We start from the raw sequence: 17,209 nt of genomic DNA, 5'->3' as shown, positions 1-17,209 counted from the left end.
TTAATATGATTAGGGTAAGCTATAGGATCTAGAAAATGAAAACAAGTTAGATTTAACATCCGACACATTAAAGTTGTTGTAAGATGGGTCTAATTGGGAGGCGCGATGAAATCCGAAATGGAAGGTGAGTGTTGAAAGGAAGTGATGAAGTGAAAGAAGGGGGCAACAAGCGTAGTAATACCTCCCATCCATGATCAACAACTGTCCTTATTGTTTGTTTTAGTGAACCAACAACAACGCCAAGCCCACTTGCTCATTTTTTCTTACTTTTTTTATCATAAATAAATGCGCCATTTCTCACACTCAATCTCAACTTTTGTCCCCTGTAAAACCATATCTATTACTTTACTCAAATCTGTTCTCTTATCAGAATTAATTACTCTAAATTTTACATTTTTTAGTTAAACGAGGAATCTTTGTTGGCAGCTCCAACTTACTGTTCATAGCCTTTCTAAAACCATTTTAATATTATACGCACTCGCCAGATGAAGGGGGAAAATGATAGTGTTATTCTAAAATAATAAATGTTCATCTTTGTTTTTTGGCCACTCATAAATATCGGAAGCATTTAACTGTTTGACGAATAATGATGATTTTGTTTAATGTTTTATTTTAGTCTGAGTTCGTTCCCCCAGTAACTCCCACATTCACATTCACATGGTTGCGGAAGTGGGTACTATAAAAATGATATCTTTATGGCATGGCGGTCCCTGGTCACAGTTGTGGTGAGTTCGAAGAGGGAGTTTGGTTCCATGGAGAGGGAGGGGAGACATGGGTATTGTTGCCCACTCCTCTTTTCTTTATTTTAACCCTTAGCTTCTGTTATCCTCATTGCTTCCTTCCTTTTCTTCTTCTCACTCTTTCCCTTTCAAGGTTCGTTCCTTCCACGCTTACCTTTTTTCTCTACTCTCTATTCTCCTGATTTTACTTTTACCTTTCTCCCTCTTCCTCCTTCTCTGCGCTATCCTGTCTTTTCTTCCCCCCATATATGTTATCCTATTCACTTTGCTCTTTTTAACGTTTGTCATGTGTGTCTGTTTTTTCAGTCTAATATGTTATTGTTTTACTGGAATTGTTTTGTCGGCTCTTACTTGTTCTCTGTATTAATGTACAGTATGATCAATTTTCTTCAAAATTAAGAATAATAGGGTCCGGTTTTATTCTAGCAGTAAGCATGTAGAGTTGGATGATTGGGTTTCAGAATTTACATAGGCTCTAGAGAAGAGATGGGCAATAATGATGTGTATCTATTGAGATGTGGGGATTGTTGGTGTTCTGTGATTGGGTAATAGAATAAGTTAGCAGTAGCACGTTAGCCTCTGGATATTTTGTCATATTTAAAAGGTGTTGAAAATTTGTTCTTCTCCAGTTGAATTGTTACGTGAGCAGGAGCAGAGAGATTGGCATTGGTATAAATGATATTGGATTTAACTTGTTTTCAGAGGTTGTCATACGATTCTAATTAACTTACCCTTCTTATATTTACATTTGAAGTGCAGTTTGGAGTGAAAATGTCTTCCTCAAGGCCCAGCCAATCGTCCAGCAATTCAGGGAGATCAAGACATAGTGCTAGGGTTCTTGCTCAGACAACTGTAGATGCAAAGCTCCATGCAACTTTTGAGGAGTCTGGTAGTTCCTTTGACTACTCCAGTTCGGTTCGAGTCTCTGGTACAGCTGATGGAGTCAATCAACCAAGGTCTGATAAAGTTACGACAGCTTACCTCCATCACATACAGAGAGGAAAGATGATTCAGCCTTTTGGATGCTTGTTGGCTTTAGATGAGAAAACATGTAAGGTCATTGCATACAGTGAGAACGCTCCTGAAATGCTGACCATGGTTAGTCATGCTGTCCCCAGTGTTGGTGACCACCCTGCCCTTGGCATTGGCAGTGACATAAAAACTCTATTCACAGCGCCTAGTGCTTCTGCATTGCAAAAGGCTCTAGGATTTGGGGAGGTTTCACTTCTTAATCCGATCCTTGTTCATTGCAAGACCTCTGGGAAGCCCTTTTATGCGATTATTCATCGTGTTACTGGCAGTTTGATCATTGACTTTGAGCCAGTCAAGCCTTATGAAGTTCCCATGACTGCAGCTGGTGCCTTGCAGTCCTACAAGCTTGCTGCCAAAGCAATTACCCGGTTGCAATCTTTGCCTAGTGGGAGCATGGACAGATTATGTGATACAATGGTTCAAGAAGTTTTTGAACTCACAGGCTATGACAGGGTGATGGCTTATAAATTCCATGAGGATGACCACGGGGAGGTGATTGCTGAGATAACAAAGCCAGGCCTTGAGCCATATTTGGGTTTGCATTATCCAGCCACTGATATTCCCCAAGCTTCACGCTTTTTATTTATGAAGAACAAGGTCCGTATGATAGTTGATTGTTACGCAAAACACGTGAAGGTTCTTCAAGATGAAAAACTCCCATTTGATTTGACTTTGTGTGGTTCAACCTTGAGGGCTCCTCATAGTTGTCATGCTCAATACATGGCAAACATGGATTCAATTGCTTCCCTGGTCATGGCAGTTGTAGTCAATGACAACGAAGAAGATGGGGATACTGATGCTGTTCAACCACAAAAGAGGAAGAGACTTTGGGGTTTGGTAGTTTGCCATAACACTACTCCCAGGTTTGTTCCCTTTCCTCTTAGGTATGCTTGTGAATTTCTGGCTCAAGTATTTGCCATCCATGTGAACAAAGAAATAGAGTTAGAATACCAGATTATTGAGAAGAATATCCTGCGCACACAGACACTCTTGTGTGATATGCTGATGCGAGATGCACCCCTTGGAATTGTATCACAGAGCCCTAACATAATGGATCTAGTGAAATGTGATGGAGCAGCCCTCTTATATAAGAACAAGGTATGGAGATTAGGAGTGACACCAAGTGAATCCCAGATCAGAGAGATTGCTTTGTGGTTGTCCGAGTACCATATGGATTCCACAGGCTTGAGTACGGATAGCTTGTCTGATGCAGGCTATCCGTCGGCTCTTTCTATGGGTGATGTTGTGTGTGGAATGGCAGCTGTCAGAATAACTTCGAAAGATGTAGTATTTTGGTTTCGGTCACACACTGCTGCAGAAATCCGATGGGGTGGTGCAAAGCATGAAGTTGGAGAAAAAGATGATGGTAGGAGGATGCATCCGAGATCGTCATTCAAGGCTTTCCTTCAAGTCGTGAAGGCAAGGAGCTTGCCGTGGAAGGACTATGAAATGGATGCTATTCATTCCTTGCAGTTAATACTGAGAAATGCATTCAAAGATACTGAGAGTACAGATTTACAGACAAACGTAATCAACACAAAACTAAGTGATTTGAAGATCGAAGGGATGCAGGAACTGGAAGCAGTTACAAGCGAGATGGTTAGGTTGATTGAAACAGCAACAGTGCCTATTTTGGCAGTTGATGTCGATGGGCTGGTCAACGGGTGGAACATAAAAGTTGCCGAGTTGACAGGTCTTCCAGTTGGTGAAGCTATTGGAAAGCATTTACTCACACTTGTTGAGGATTCTTCAACTGATAGAGTCAAGAAGATGCTTGACTTGGCACTGCTAGGTATGTTCTTTCTCCATCTTATCCTTGTCTATACTCTTATTTTCTTTATTTTTCAAGCCCTGTCATCCATAAGCAAAAGCTTAAAAGACGTGTTAGTGTGTGTCTTTTGTCTAGTATGTTCCTAAAGCCTCCCTTGAATATTGCATTGAGGAAGAATTCTCAGAAGAAAAGTAGGCTTTGTTGACAGTTTCTTGAGAAGAAACGGAACACCCTAGGATTTGTGTGTTCATTTTTATTTTGGGGGCTCGGTGGGAGGAATTGGTGCAATTTCTCTGATACAATGGGATTAGATTCTTTTAACCTGCTTTGCATATTTTCAAATTGTTGCTTTGTTGTGTTAATCAGGTGACGAAGAGAAGAATGTTCAATTTGAGATCAAAACATTCGGGTCCAAGATAGATTCTGGTCCTATTAGTTTAGTAGTAAACGCTTGTGCAAGCAGGGATCTTCGAGAGAATGTTGTTGGTGTTTGCTTTGTGGCCCATGATATAACTGCTCAGAAGAATGTCATGGACAAATTCACCCGTATTGAAGGTGATTACAAGGCAATTGTACAGAACCCCAATCCATTAATCCCCCCTATATTTGGCACAGATGAATTTGGTTGGTGCTGTGAGTGGAATCCAGCTATGTCAAAGTTAACTGGATGGAAGCGGGAGGAGGTGATGGATAAAATGCTTTTGGGAGAGGTTTTTGGCACTCAGATGGCTTGTTGTCGTCTAAAGAATCAAGAAGCTTTTGTTAATTTGGGCATTGTTCTTAATAAAGCCATGACTGGCTCAGAAACAGAGAAAGTTGCTTTTGGTTTCTTGGCTAGGAATGGCAAGTATGTAGAGTGCCTACTCTCTGTGAGTAAGAAGTTGGACGTAGAGGGCCTAGTTACTGGGGTCTTCTGCTTCTTACAGCTAGCTAGCCCGGAACTCCAGCAAGCACTACATATTCAGCGCCTATCTGAGCAGACTGCCTTGAAGAGATTGAATGCATTAACTTACATGAAAAGGCAGATCAGGAATCCTTTATGTGGAATTATATTTTCCCGGAAAATGTTGGAGGGTACTGAAATGGGAACAGAACAGAAACAATTTCTGCATACTAGTGCTCAATGCCAGCTGCAGCTTAGCAAAATTCTTGATGACTCAGATCTTGACAGCATCTTAGACGGGTATGATATGCGGGTATTGTTATTTTTTCCCCTTATTAACAAATTTATGTGGTGTGAAGAGTTGATCAGTTGGAGCTCCTATTAAGGCAGAGAAGTTCCAATTTGAAACCTCATTGAAACTCAAGACTAGAAAGTTAACCTCATTCGTGCAAAGATATTGGGTTTTTGTTGTTATCATGTTTTGTCAATCTCATAGTTCTTGTTGTGCAGTTTTGTCATGCTTTTTTAGGGTGTTACCTATATAGAATATTTAATTATAAGCAATTTTGAAAGAAGACATCAATCAAAGATAGATGCTTTCTTTTCATTCACGCTGTGATTCAAGTCAATATGTAGTGCTAGATTAATTTGTGTGTGAATGCACAAACATGACTTAAAATAGAGAGTTTCCCTCATTTATTTGTCTTGCCATGTTTCATTAACAGATTTATAAACCTTCTCTCCCTTATGTTTAACAGTTACTTGGATCTTGAGATGGCTGAATTTACTCTGCATGAAGTAATGATTGCCTCCCTTAGCCAAGTCATGACAAAAAGTAACGGAAAGAGTATCCGAATAGTGAATGACGTTGGAGAGCAAATCGTAATGGAAACTTTATACGGTGACAGTCTTAGGCTTCAGCAGGTCTTGGCTGACTTCTTACTTATTTCCATCAATTTCACACCAAATGGAGGTCAGGTTGCTGTAGCAGGCTCTCTAACCAAAGAACAGTTAGGGAAATCCGTCCATCTTGTTAAGTTAGAGCTCAGGTAACTGTTCCATAGACATTTTTGATTTATCTGGATATGCTATTTCTCTTAATGTACATGCACTGTGTATTTGTGTGATTTAAATGCCAGGAGAAAACATCTGACATAGACAGAATGCATGATTAACATAAAAACTTCCATTATAACATGATATACAACAGCTTAGCTTAGTTTGCATTGCAACATAAAGAACTAATTAGTGTTTATTTTTGGTATTTATGTAGCATAACACATGGTGGAAGTGGGGTGCCAGAAGCATTACTGAACCAGATGTTTGGAAATAATGGACTAGAATCAGAGGAGGGTATGAGCCTACTGATCAGCAGAAAGCTGTTGAAGCTGATGAATGGAGATGTTCGCTATCTAAGGGAAGCAGGGAAATCAGCTTTTATCCTCTCTGCTGAACTTGCTGCAGCCCATAATTTGAAAGCTTGAAGTTTTGGAAACAGAATAAGATGATGCAACACAATCTGTTTTGTACATCATAAAGAGGACGGAGCTAGAAATTAATTGCATCCAATGTAACTCTTTATTTGTTTCACGTTTCTTTAACTGCTTCTTGTAACGTACGTTGTAGATAATGTATTATTAATCTTATTCTCATTCCTTCATCTATTCTCACTCCAGCTTTTCTTTATCCTTCACCAAACAGCAATCGTCACCAAGCATTTGTTGCAAAATGAGACGTTAAAACCTCTGCTGCTTTTTATCTCTACTTCTTACCCATCGTTTTTTGACGTAACTTCTTTTCTGCATCAAGCTGTTTAAGCTGTCTTAAATTATTAATTCTCATTAAAAATTATTATTAAATTTATAAAAAATATGTTCATGTAACAATAAAATAAATAAATAATTTTTCTAATTCTATAACAAGTAGTTTTTTTAATGTAAGTACTTCATTGATTTAAGAAAAATATTACATTTAAAAAAAATAAAATGAGATATATTAATAAAAGTAAAATTACAAATTTGGAGAGGAGGAATTATCTTTGTTAATAGTTATAAATGACAAAAAAAAGTTGAAATATTTTGGACATAAATAAAGTTGATTTAACTTGCAATTAATAGATTGCCTGGTTTTATGTTTTATGAAAAAGGAAAGAAGTTGTTGAGGGGTCTTATAATAAAAGTATTTTTGTCTTGTGATCTAAACATAGGGTAAGACTTTTATTTGTTTAAATATCTTTCATTTCCTTAGAATTCAAATTTCCCCCAATTTTTTATAAATATTTTTAGAACAGTAAAGTTTGTAATATTTTAACATTGCCAAAACTATGGGCTGAAATAGAAATGTTTAGTTTAAAGCTATAAGACACTTCTTTTAAATGAGGTATCGGTGTCAGATACTTATATCAGACACCGACTCATATGACATCTGTAGGACACGTATTTGTGAAGTGTTCAATTTAAAAAGTATTTGTTAGATTTCTGATAATTCTAGTGCGGTTCTAACACAATTTTAAAAATAAAAAATACATTAATTTTTTAAAAATTCAAACTTATTGTATAAATTTTTATTATGATTATAAAAATAAGAAACAAATCATTTTGAATCAGTCATGAAGAACATTTTTCTCCTCAAAAATATAATCTAGAACATACTTATGCACATAAATCTTTATTATCAATTTATATAATTCATAATTATATAATATATAAATTCGTGTTTCTATATCCTACATTTTAGATATTATATGTATATTCGTGTTCATGTCGTATCCGTGTAAGTGTCCTAAATAGGTTTAAAGTAACCCAATATGAAAAAATTTCAATGGGCCAAGCCTTTGAAAATCAGGAGTAACGGGCTCGGGTTCAAAGACTCACAGTTGGAGGAAAGAAAAGAAAAAGTCAAAATTGGAATGTGGAGAAGTGAAGAGTGAAGATAAAAACCAATTTTGCTTCAACACCTTAACCTAGACGAACCTACCAAGGAGCAAGCAACACAGTTCTGTGTAGTGTGTATTATTTAGTGTTAATCTAGCATAGCATGGACATCAAAACCTTTGCTTTCGCCGCATCTTCTCCGCCGTTACCGGTAATCGCAGCAGCCAATCTCGCCGGAATATCTCTCTCGATTGATACCTCTCTCTCTCCTGACTCAGCCCCTGCATTTCTCTTCTCCGATGGGTACATTTCCGATCTCCTCTCTATTTGTTTATTTCTGCAAATTCTTCAACTTTTCGCTTCCCCAAAGTTCATTTCTCCAAAGTCTTCAACTTTTCACACCCACTATGTTTATTTCTCAGAGTAACAACTAGCAGCACTGGTTAAATGCTTCAATATAAAGAATCAGAAACGTCGTATTTTTTATGTGCATTGAAGTTCGTTTTCAATCCTAGATGACTGCCAATTTTTTTTCAAATTGAATTCTTAAGTCCTCTTTTGTGTAGGGTCGACAATTTTGGAGCCACGGTAAACATTTAGTACGTTTATGATGTAGTGTGATGTGGGTTTTAGGTTTAGTATTTACGCGACTGTCATGTCCGTGTGGTTACCCTTTTGAATGGATTTTGGCAATGTTCAATTTGGTTCCTTTGTCTATTGTGCTAAATAGTATCTCTAAATTGAAGAGAGAAAAAACAAGGGTTTATGTGATACCTAGATGTTAACCCCTATTCTCCTACTAGCAGTGCACCCTTGTCTACTATCTATTATTAGTTGACGACTGCATTTACTTTGCAGGCGAAAATTGCAAGGAACTTTTTCTCTTCTACGTTATATTGGGCGGGTTGCCAGTCTTCCCAATTTCTATGGGCAAAAGGCATTTGAATCTAGCCAGGTGATTTTCTTTGTGTAACATAATATAAGAATGCAGAGTTCTTAAAGATGTTTTAGTGAAAATGGAAGGATGAGTATTTTTCATGACAAATATATAGTGTTGCTTTAGATAAATCTCTTGAATTGTTTTTTCAATACTCTTTTTGCTTCTAGTTGGGAACTCACTATCATCTTTTTTCTTCGTTTCCCTTCTGCTTTTTCAGATTGATGAATGGCTGGAGTATGCTCCTATCCTCTCATCAGGCCCTGCTTTTGAGAATGCATGCAAATATATAGACGAGTACTTGGAGAAGCGTACGTTTTTGGTTGGTTATTCATTGTCAATTGCAGACATAGCAATCTGGGCAGGTCTTGCAGGTAAAGATTTTTTATGACGTCTATTTTTTATACAACAGGACTATGAAAGAGAAAATCATGGTGTTTAAGATTGCACTTTAAGTTTATGGCTATGTTGTATTGTATCCATGCCAACAAACTATATCAATGCAGGATCTACTAGGTTTAGTTTAGTGTGTGGCTGTGTCTTTTGAACATAGGAACTATGTTGTGGCCAATAATTTTACATAATGCTGTGGTAGTGTATAGCCAAAAAACATCTTTTCCATTTCTCTATTTTTATTATGTTAGCTTGACAGCCAATAGGGTATGACTATTCAGATAGATTCTATGTGTGCTATTGTTTTGCAGGTTCTGGAAAGAGATGGGAAAGTCTAAGGAAGTCAAAGAAATATACAAATCTTGTACGATGGTTCAATTCAATAGTGACAGAACATGGTACTGCCTTGAACGAAGTCACGTCAGCATATGTTGGCAAAAGAGGATTGGGAGAGCCAGCAGCAAACAAGTCAAAAGACCAGTCAGTAATCACTGATAGAGTGAAGAAAGTGAATGTTGATGTATCTGAAAACCACAAAGGATTAAGCAAACCATCAGCAGAAATAGATCTTCCAGAGGCTGAAGTTGGAAAAGTTCGCTTGCGATTTGCACCCGAACCAAGTGGCTATCTTCATATTGGACACTCCAAAGCAGCTCTGTTAAACAAATATTTTGCTGAGAGATACCAGGGCCAGGTTATTGTGCGTTTTGATGATACCAATCCTGCTAAAGAAAGCAATGAATTTGTGGACAACCTGTTGATAGATATTAGTACATTGGGTGTTAAATATGAAGAAATTACATATACATCAGATTACTTCCCTGAGTTGATGGAAATGGCTGAAAAATTAATTCGCCAGGGTAAAGCGTATGTTGATGACACTCCACGTGAACAAATGCAAAAGGAGAGAATGGATGGCATAGAATCTAGATGCAGAAATCATAGTGTAGAGGAGAACTTAAAATTGTGGAAGGAAATGATTGCAGGAACAGAGAGGGGCTTGCAGTGTTGTGTCCGAGGCAAGTTGGATATGCAGGACCCAAACAAATCACTTCGAGATCCCGTTTATTATCGTTGCAATCCAATGTCTCATCATAGAATTGGATCCAAGTATAAAGTGTATCCAACTTATGATTTTGCTTGTCCATATGTTGATGCTAGAGAAGGAATCACACATGCCCTGCGATCTAGTGAATACCATGATCGCAATGCTCAGTATTACCGGATTCAAGAGGACATGGGTCTTAGAAAAGTTCTTATCTATGAATTCAGCCGGTTGAATATGGTCTACACTCTCCTCAGCAAACGAAAGCTTCTATGGTTTGTACAAAATGGGCAAGTTGAAGGATGGGATGATGCACGATTTCCTACGGTTCAAGGAATTGTGCGTAGAGGTTTGAAGATTGAAGCGCTGATACAGTTTATTGTTGAGCAAGTAAGTAAAAGTTCTTGCTTTCATTTACTAAATAAAGAAAAAGAAGTATGCATTCTCTTTCAAATTAGAAATGATGAGTAGAATGTGTTTATCAATTGTTTTGATTTTGTATGTGTGCATTCTTATATTGGTCATATGCTTATGAACATTGATGACTCTTCTCTGATACTATACAGGGGGCATCAAAAAATCTCAATCTCATGGAATGGGACAAACTCTGGACCATTAATAAGAAGATTATTGACCCTGTCTGTCCTAGACACACTGCTGTCATTGCAGACAGACGTGTGTTGTTGACTCTCACTGATGGTCCTGAGAAACCGTTTGTCCGCATCATACCTCGACACAAGAAATATGAAGCTGCCGGAGATAAAGCAACAACTTATACTAAAAGGATCTGGATTGACCATGTTGATGCAGAGTCTATATCAGCAGGTGAGGAGGTAACTCTGATGGATTGGGGAAATGCCATAGTGAAGGAAGTAGAGAAGAACCAAGATGGAAATATAACAGGGTTGAGTGGTGTTCTGCATCTTGAAGGATCCGTGAAGACCACCAAATTGAAACTCACTTGGCTTCCTGAGATAGATGAACTAGTTAGCCTGACATTGGTGGAGTTTGATTACCTAATTACAAAGAAAAAGGTATGTGTTCATCCAGTTGTTTCAGCCCATTGGTTTCTATCACTAAATTTTTAGGAAATATAAACGATTTTGAAAGAATGTTTTTTTTTTACTTTTAATTGCGCAATTGCCAGCTTATTTACTCCTTGTTTCTTGTTTTCCTAAGTTTGTGTTAGAAACACTGAAAACAATACAAGTTGTTTCCACTATTTCCTACTGAAGTCTTTGAAAATTGAAACAAGGTGGTATTTTTAAATTAAAATTTTCTGTAAGCAAACAGCATAATAGTAATTTTTATTTTGTTAATGTTATGTTTATACACCGTTTGTATCTTATTATTGGAGCCAAATCACCCGAGTAGAGTGAATCTATTAGCATTACTTCTAAAAAGTGTCCTATGACACATGAGAAAAAAAAATGCAGATATAATTTTTAACCAGGGGTAGGTTAAAACTGGATAGGATAAGAAAGTAAACGTCATTCCCACTCCCCCCTCCTGTCACCACCACCATCATTTGACCTACAAACGAGCATCACTAGCCATCCCCTACCATTAATGACCTCACCACCATTCATAGCTGCTACTTCTTAGTACTCGGCTACTATAACCGTTGTTGCCACCTCCACCGAACTCCCCTGAGGATTTTTTTTCTTCTAAATGGATATTTGTCTATGCCATTTGCACTGGCCCACTTTTATTTGTAATCACTGCTATTAATAAATTTTTGTTAACAGTTATACTTCATGTTATTCTTTGATTGCAGCTTGAAGAAGGGGAGGATTTCGTTGACGTGCTTAACCCATGTACCAAAAAGGAGACTTTAGCGTATGGAGACTCCAACATGCGAAATCTTCAGCGTGGAGATGTATTGCAACTTGAGAGAAAGGGATATTTCAGGTGTGATGTACCCTTCATTCGCCCCTCACAATCCATTGTGCTATATGCAATCCCTGATGGCAGGCAGCAGACATCTTTGAAGTGATATTTTTTACCTTAAAACTGTTTGGAACACAACCCACTTTCACACACTCAGCATTGTGGGTGATGAGGATAACAACTTTGTGGAACAATTATGTTTACAACCGCACTGTATTATATTTATAAGCAAACAATTATAAGTGAATTTTGACTAGAGCAATTGAATTAGTCTTTGTTTCTCTTTCGTGACAGATTGCTGTAGCCTTTTTGATAATGCTTCTACTCATTTTACTTTTGCTTATGCCGACAAAGAATCATTTATAGTAACTGGATTATTTAGCTTAGTATGTTACCCTCTCTGTTTTTTAGAGGAAAGAAGATAAAAAAAGTAAACTAATTTGAATTTTTTTTTTAAAGTTAACTTATTTTTCTCTAACTAAAAAACATGTATCGTTGTTTTTTTTTTTAAAGTTAACTTTGGAATGTTTGTAAGTGGAGTTCTCTAGGCAAAGCTTTTTTTTAATTAAAAAATCTATATAATATAATATACACATTATGACATAAGTTTACTGTAGTTTATTATTTTATTTATTACAAATGAAAAGTTTGATCCCCGTTCCTTTCTTTCCATGATTTTATTTATTACCTTGTGATGATTTACAGAAGGAAATGGTTTTATTTAATAAAATTCACTGTTAATTTTTTGTTTAATTTAATAAAAAAAGTGAGAAGAAAATGAAATTAGAAAAATAATTTCATTTACTGTATTGCATATTTAAACAAATTAAAAATTGAAAGCAGAAATTATTTTAAAATCAATGTATTAAATACTAAAATCATCATAACTTGAAGAATTAGTTTAGATATGAGGATACAAATGCCGTGGATTTTACTCTAACAACAGTTTACTGCGATAACGGCATAGGCACAATGAAGGATGCTTACGTTATAATCATGGAGTTTTCAACTAAAAATTTCTGGATAGAGTATTATTTTGAATATGAAGAAACTACACGTAAGAAGCATAAACCTATTATTTTGAGTATTTTGAGCTTTTAGATCAAAGATGGTGTTATATATTAATAATAACCGGAAATGTAATCATCTTTCAAATTTAAATTATTAAACAAATGAATGTGTCTTTCCCATTTGCTCTGATTCTTCTCCTTGATCAAGTTGTTTCAACCAGGAATTGTAAGGTGACAAAAGATTAAAAAGATGATAAAACAAAATCCAGAAAGAGAAATTATTACATTATCTCGATCAATCTTCTAGAATAACTTGGTTTCAATTTATCTTCACATCATATATAGAATCATGGTTTTCAATTTTTTTCAGAAAGAATGAATAAAGTGTATTTATTCTTGACAAGACACGAGGGCCAAACCAATTTAATGGTTTCTACTTTTTAGGTAGAAGCCTGGTCTTGATTTTCTGAACCTCCTTGGTTCCAATCTGGAAGGTCTTGGTCAAGACATGGTCTGGAAGTGATGGTGTGGCAGCAAACAAGGTTGTAGCGATGGACTGTGTTCCTGGAAGTTGGCTATTGAAGGCTGAAATGACAGCAGCAGGGACATTGGCATTGTTCTTCTGGAAGTGAACCAAGCCTTTTGGAAACACAAATATTTCACCCTTGTTAATGGTTTTTGATATGAGCACATTGGCAGTGGTTATGAACCCTACATCTAGTTGCCCTTCAAGTACAAACACAATCTCAGTGGCACGAGGGTGAGTGTGAGGAGGGTTGATGCCATCTGGTGCATAGTCAATCCTTGACAGAGACACACCAAGGGTGTTGAGTCCTGGGACTTTCTCAACATTGGCTCCAGTCACCAAGGACCCAAAGGTGTTGTTGGTGGCTCCTGGTTTGGCTAGTATGCTGGAGAAGAAATCTGAGGCATTAACCTTAGATGCTTCTTTGCAGGTGAATCCATTCACTTTCACACCTGTTTTCCATCACAGTCCAATTACCATCAGAGTAAATACAGTATTGACATTTTAATTCATACTATTCAAGTCATTTTTTTCCCTAGAAGACACTTGAAATTCAAAACTTTTAGCTTTCCAGAACATGCTAAGGTGCATAAAAATTGAATTTAGAAAAAGAAGTCTCTACCTTACACAGTTGCACTTGCCAGTTGTGAATTATGCTGGAAAATGTTGCAATTATGACAATGTTAAGGTTGTTTTTAGAAAAAATAAAAATCAAAGGAGTTAATGATGTTAGTGGGAATACTATATTGGAGTTAAAATGATCAAACAGAGGAGTCAGGACAAAGCAAAATTAAAGTAGTAGGTAGAAGAATTATGTCTTGGACAGTGATGTTAAGTTAGAGTGGTTTAAAGAAAACCAAACGAAGGAAAGAAAGAAAAGGTTCAAAGGATCAACTTTGATTATTCAGAGGACAAAAACTACTAAAATACAAAGAGAGGGGGAAGAGAAATTCTTTTCATTGCATGTTTAAATGAAAAATTGGAAATTTATTGACAAACTGAGCCCTTTTATCAGAAACTCTTCGTTTTCTTCCATTTCAAACTGAATTGTAAGGTAAAATTGAGGCAAAGGCTCAAATTTTCAGATCCAAAAACTACACAAGAGAAATTTGTTTAGTTTAATGTTTTGAACTATTTTAAGGGTATTTTAAAATGTAAATCAAATGTCTTTCTTCTTAATTGGATACACTTGCATGAAAAATTGCAGAGTCCTCTGCTTGTATAATGAATAGAATGAGAAAGAAAAAAAGGAATAGAGTAGTGTAAAAGGAGGAGAACCTGAGGAAGGGTCGGCGACACAGAGGTCTTGAAGAAGGTCAGGATCCGATGAGACGGTGGTGGCTAAGAGAAGAGCCGAAGTGAGAAGAAGAACAAAGTTGGGAAGCTTCATAGTATGGTTAACCATAATATACTTTGGAAGCCAATAAGTTAACAAAATGGAAATGAAAAGAAATAAAAAAAGGCAAAGTAGTTGGTAGTTGGAAAGACTTGGGAGGATCAACACTGCTCTTATATTTATAGCATCACAGATCTCAAAGCTGTGGTTTGACAGGAAAAATGAAAAATAGGGTATTTATTTCTTAATTTTTGGGACACCCTGTTGTTTCTTCTACTCAAAGAAAAGTTATGGAGATGGATCATCCTAAACCCAAGCCAAACAAATACAAAGGCCCCAGAGGCCAGATATTCGGGCCTTGCTTTTCGTTTGTGCTCTTTTCAAGTTTCACTCTCTGCTTTCCTTCATAAATGAAATTCTACGTAGTTTTATAATTAATTTTATCATCAAATCGGTGAAGTTCAAATATGTTTTCTTTGGCACATTAAGTGCACAGATTTAATTTAAGGATAATAAAGTGTTAGGTGAACACACTTCTGCTCACATGGTAGATATAAAGTGTTATCAACGGATATTGGGAAGGAATGGGTTTGATCTTCACATTCTTTTCTTTTTTTTTCAAAACAGTGACTTTAACTCAGTGAGTTTCAGGTTGAGTTTGTGCTAATAGAGGTGGATTCCAACATCCATTCTCAAGAAAATCCATATTCTAGACAGGGAGACCTAAATCCTGAACATTTAAGATATTTAAGAACATGTGTACTTTTACCTTGAGATGTGTTTAATTTATCTGTGAGATTTTACCTAATATATATGAAGTCAGTTTTAATTCCATGTTTGTCGTTATGATTCTCTATTTACTGTCTGATTAATGCTAATTAATTCAAATTTCTGTCCTATGTTATTTTCTTTACATTATTCATTTACATCAGTTTCATATCTAAATGATCAAAGATCGGCCCAATACCCATAACCCAACGGTTCATATACCAAAATATCATGATTTTAGCATACACAAATTAATGGAAGGTTAGGAGGATACGCTTCCCTTGATTTGTCACCCCGAAAATTATGGCTTATACAAATATTTCTGCAATGTTGATGGTAACCACCCATATTGATATCGATCGTTTAATAGGTGATCTGTGACATTGATTGAGTTACATGGTATCCAAATCCTAAACTATTTGATTTTCATATTTTTTAAGTTTGACATCATCTAAGGATTCATCCTATGGGTGATAAGTTCATTCAAAGTATTCAGTAACTTAAGCTTGGTCATGGGGTCATCGTCCCAGTTATGACTGTACATAACCCTCCAACCATAAGTCAAGTAGGTAAAAGAAGTTTGTCCAGCAAAACACCCTGAAAGTTTCTAAAATGAGTTGTTTCATCTTAAAATAATTTTTCAACGGTCACATCTTTGCACGTATCGTTCCATGTGGCCTAAAGCGATTGGTTTCTCACTTTATACACGCACAAATCTCAATTTTTCCTTCAGATACTCATAATTTGAAATCGCTTGAACTTTCATTTTGGCCTTCATTCTCTTCAAAGCTCTACATTCCTTTGGTCAAAGTTCTTTCGTGTTTCCTCATTTGTAGGTACGTTTGATTCTTCCTTTGTACTTGTGCGCTTTTTGTTTTGCTGACGTGAAAGTGTGGTATTTACTTTTCTAGTGAATCACGATTTAGTGTTCTTAGGGGCAGGAGTAGTTTTCCTTCATTTTACATTTTCCGTGTTTTCTGCATCATAATCCAAAAATTAATTATAAATTTAAAAAATGACTTCGAAATTACGTAATCCGAAAATTTATGAAGGTTGGAAAAGAACATATGAAAAATACAAAAATTTATGGAAGTGCAGAAAGAAACCGTCCTCGAAATCTCCAAGCCTTGGTAAAGCAAGGAGAAATTTTTAAGATTTAGGCTTATGAAGTGGACGAGCCCATATATAAGAACAAGGGCGATGACTTCAAGGACCCATTTTGTTTTTTTATGATACCGTGTTTATAAAACTAGGTTTAAGTTTATCCTTAGATGTTTTTTAAAAGGAAATTCTAACTATAATGAATGTGAATGTTGTCTTCGCCCAACTTCATAATAACAACTGAGTCTTTGTCTGAGTTTTTAGTATATTGTGTACTAATTTGGTCTTATACTAACGTTTGTTTTGAGTTTAAAATATCCACTCGTCAATTATGAGCTTATTCAAAGTATTGAATAATCATGCTGACTCATGGGTGACTTTTTAAATACAATAGTATTATTATTTATGTGTGAAAATAATGGTTCCCTGGTGTAGTTATTAATTTAGATGTACGCTAACAAGTGGTACAAATGTAAAAGACACGTCCTTAATTGACAGTAAGACTTTCAAATCAATGCTAGTGACAATTTATTGTCTTTTAGTTTGTCTATTATGCATCATTGGTTCATATTTCGTTCTCACATCTAGAGTATATAGCTGTCTTCTTGTCGAGGATGTTGACATTCCTTGAGATTTAATACAAGGTTTAATGCAGAGACAATATCTATATAACTTGATTTTAATAAATTGGCAATCCGTTTGTATTGTTACTTACCAAAAGCTTATCCAAAATGCATACTTATTAGCACATGAAGTTGACGAATATGTTATAATGCTAAATGGTAGTGGAGTGGAGATGACCCAAGCATTTTTGTTATGCGTTTCGTACCTCGAATTAAATAAGAGCAATGACTTGCCAGTAATCTCTCTTATTAATTGCAAGGGAAAACAACTAGTGATTTAG

The 17,209-nt window shown here is 36.1% G+C and overlaps 3 protein-coding genes across 7 annotated transcripts; 2 read left to right on the top strand and 1 right to left on the bottom strand.

The window, feature by feature from the left end:
* Window positions 1–299: 299 nt before the first annotated feature.
* Window positions 300–6,086, top strand: LOC137830134 (phytochrome A-2). 5 transcript variants are annotated; one of them, XM_068637297.1, is made up of 6 exons: window positions 596–873; window positions 1,370–1,409; window positions 1,495–3,564; window positions 3,910–4,726; window positions 5,185–5,475; window positions 5,700–6,086. In XM_068637297.1, the coding sequence occupies exons 3-6, from the start codon at window positions 1,512–1,514 to the stop codon at window positions 5,908–5,910; spliced, it is 3,372 nt and encodes a 1,123-aa protein (XP_068493398.1). In that variant the 5' UTR covers window positions 596–873; window positions 1,370–1,409; window positions 1,495–1,511; the 3' UTR covers window positions 5,911–6,086. The 5 variants fall into 5 exon arrangements, with proteins under 5 accessions (XP_068493393.1, XP_068493398.1, XP_068493396.1 ...); XM_068637295.1 differs by having other exon boundaries at window positions 641–873; window positions 1,500–3,564; XM_068637292.1 differs by lacking the exon at window positions 1,370–1,409 and having other exon boundaries at window positions 300–873; window positions 1,500–3,564.
* A 1,159-nt stretch (window positions 6,087–7,245) lies between these two features.
* On the top strand, window positions 7,246–11,857 carry LOC137830133 (glutamate--tRNA ligase, cytoplasmic). The gene is made up of 6 exons (XM_068637291.1): window positions 7,246–7,602; window positions 8,158–8,254; window positions 8,457–8,610; window positions 8,941–10,064; window positions 10,241–10,708; window positions 11,452–11,857. Exons 1-6 carry the CDS (start codon window positions 7,463–7,465, stop codon window positions 11,668–11,670), a joined length of 2,202 nt encoding a protein of 733 aa, XP_068493392.1. The 5' UTR covers window positions 7,246–7,462; the 3' UTR covers window positions 11,671–11,857.
* A 973-nt stretch (window positions 11,858–12,830) lies between these two features.
* LOC137830131 (rhicadhesin receptor-like) lies at window positions 12,831–14,817 on the bottom strand. Its single transcript, XM_068637290.1, has 2 exons — window positions 14,379–14,817; window positions 12,831–13,552 (listed from the first exon to the last, which is right to left on the bottom strand). The coding sequence occupies exons 1-2, from the start codon at window positions 14,503–14,505 to the stop codon at window positions 13,008–13,010; spliced, it is 672 nt and encodes a 223-aa protein (XP_068493391.1). The 5' UTR covers window positions 14,506–14,817; the 3' UTR covers window positions 12,831–13,007.
* Window positions 14,818–17,209: the final 2,392 nt, after the last annotated feature.

The sequence above is a fragment of the Phaseolus vulgaris genome, chromosome 7 (assembly GCF_000499845.2).
Source record: "Phaseolus vulgaris cultivar G19833 chromosome 7, P. vulgaris v2.0, whole genome shotgun sequence".
NCBI classification, from domain to species: Eukaryota; Viridiplantae; Streptophyta; class Magnoliopsida; order Fabales; family Fabaceae; genus Phaseolus; species Phaseolus vulgaris.
The sequence above is the reverse complement of the archived record's forward strand: the minus strand, read 5'-3'. Positions and strand labels throughout refer to the sequence as shown.

Bases quoted from the DNA above. Each gene is read 5' to 3' on its own strand.
- LOC137830133 (XM_068637291.1), top strand. From the start codon at position 7,463: ATGGACATCAAAACCTTTGCTTTCGCCGCATCTTCTCCGCCGTTACCG. The intron at 8,255-8,456 runs GTGATTTTCTTT...CTGCTTTTTCAG, and splicing joins AGGCATTTGAATCTAGCCAG to ATTGATGAATGGCTGGAGTA. The intron at 10,065-10,240 runs GTAAGTAAAAGT...GATACTATACAG, and splicing joins TACAGTTTATTGTTGAGCAA to GGGGCATCAAAAAATCTCAA.
- LOC137830131 (XM_068637290.1), bottom strand. From the start codon at position 14,505: ATGGTTAACCATACTATGAAGCTTCCCAACTTTGTTCTTCTTCTCACT. The intron at 13,553-14,378 runs GTTCTCCTCCTT...GATGGAAAACAG, and splicing joins TGTCGCCGACCCTTCCTCAG to GTGTGAAAGTGAATGGATTC.
- LOC137830134 (XM_068637292.1), top strand. From the start codon at position 1,512: ATGTCTTCCTCAAGGCCCAGCCAATCGTCCAGCAATTCAGGGAGATCA. The intron at 3,565-3,909 runs GTATGTTCTTTC...TGTGTTAATCAG, and splicing joins GCTTGACTTGGCACTGCTAG to GTGACGAAGAGAAGAATGTT. The intron at 4,727-5,184 runs GTATGATATGCG...TATGTTTAACAG, and splicing joins CTTGACAGCATCTTAGACGG to TTACTTGGATCTTGAGATGG.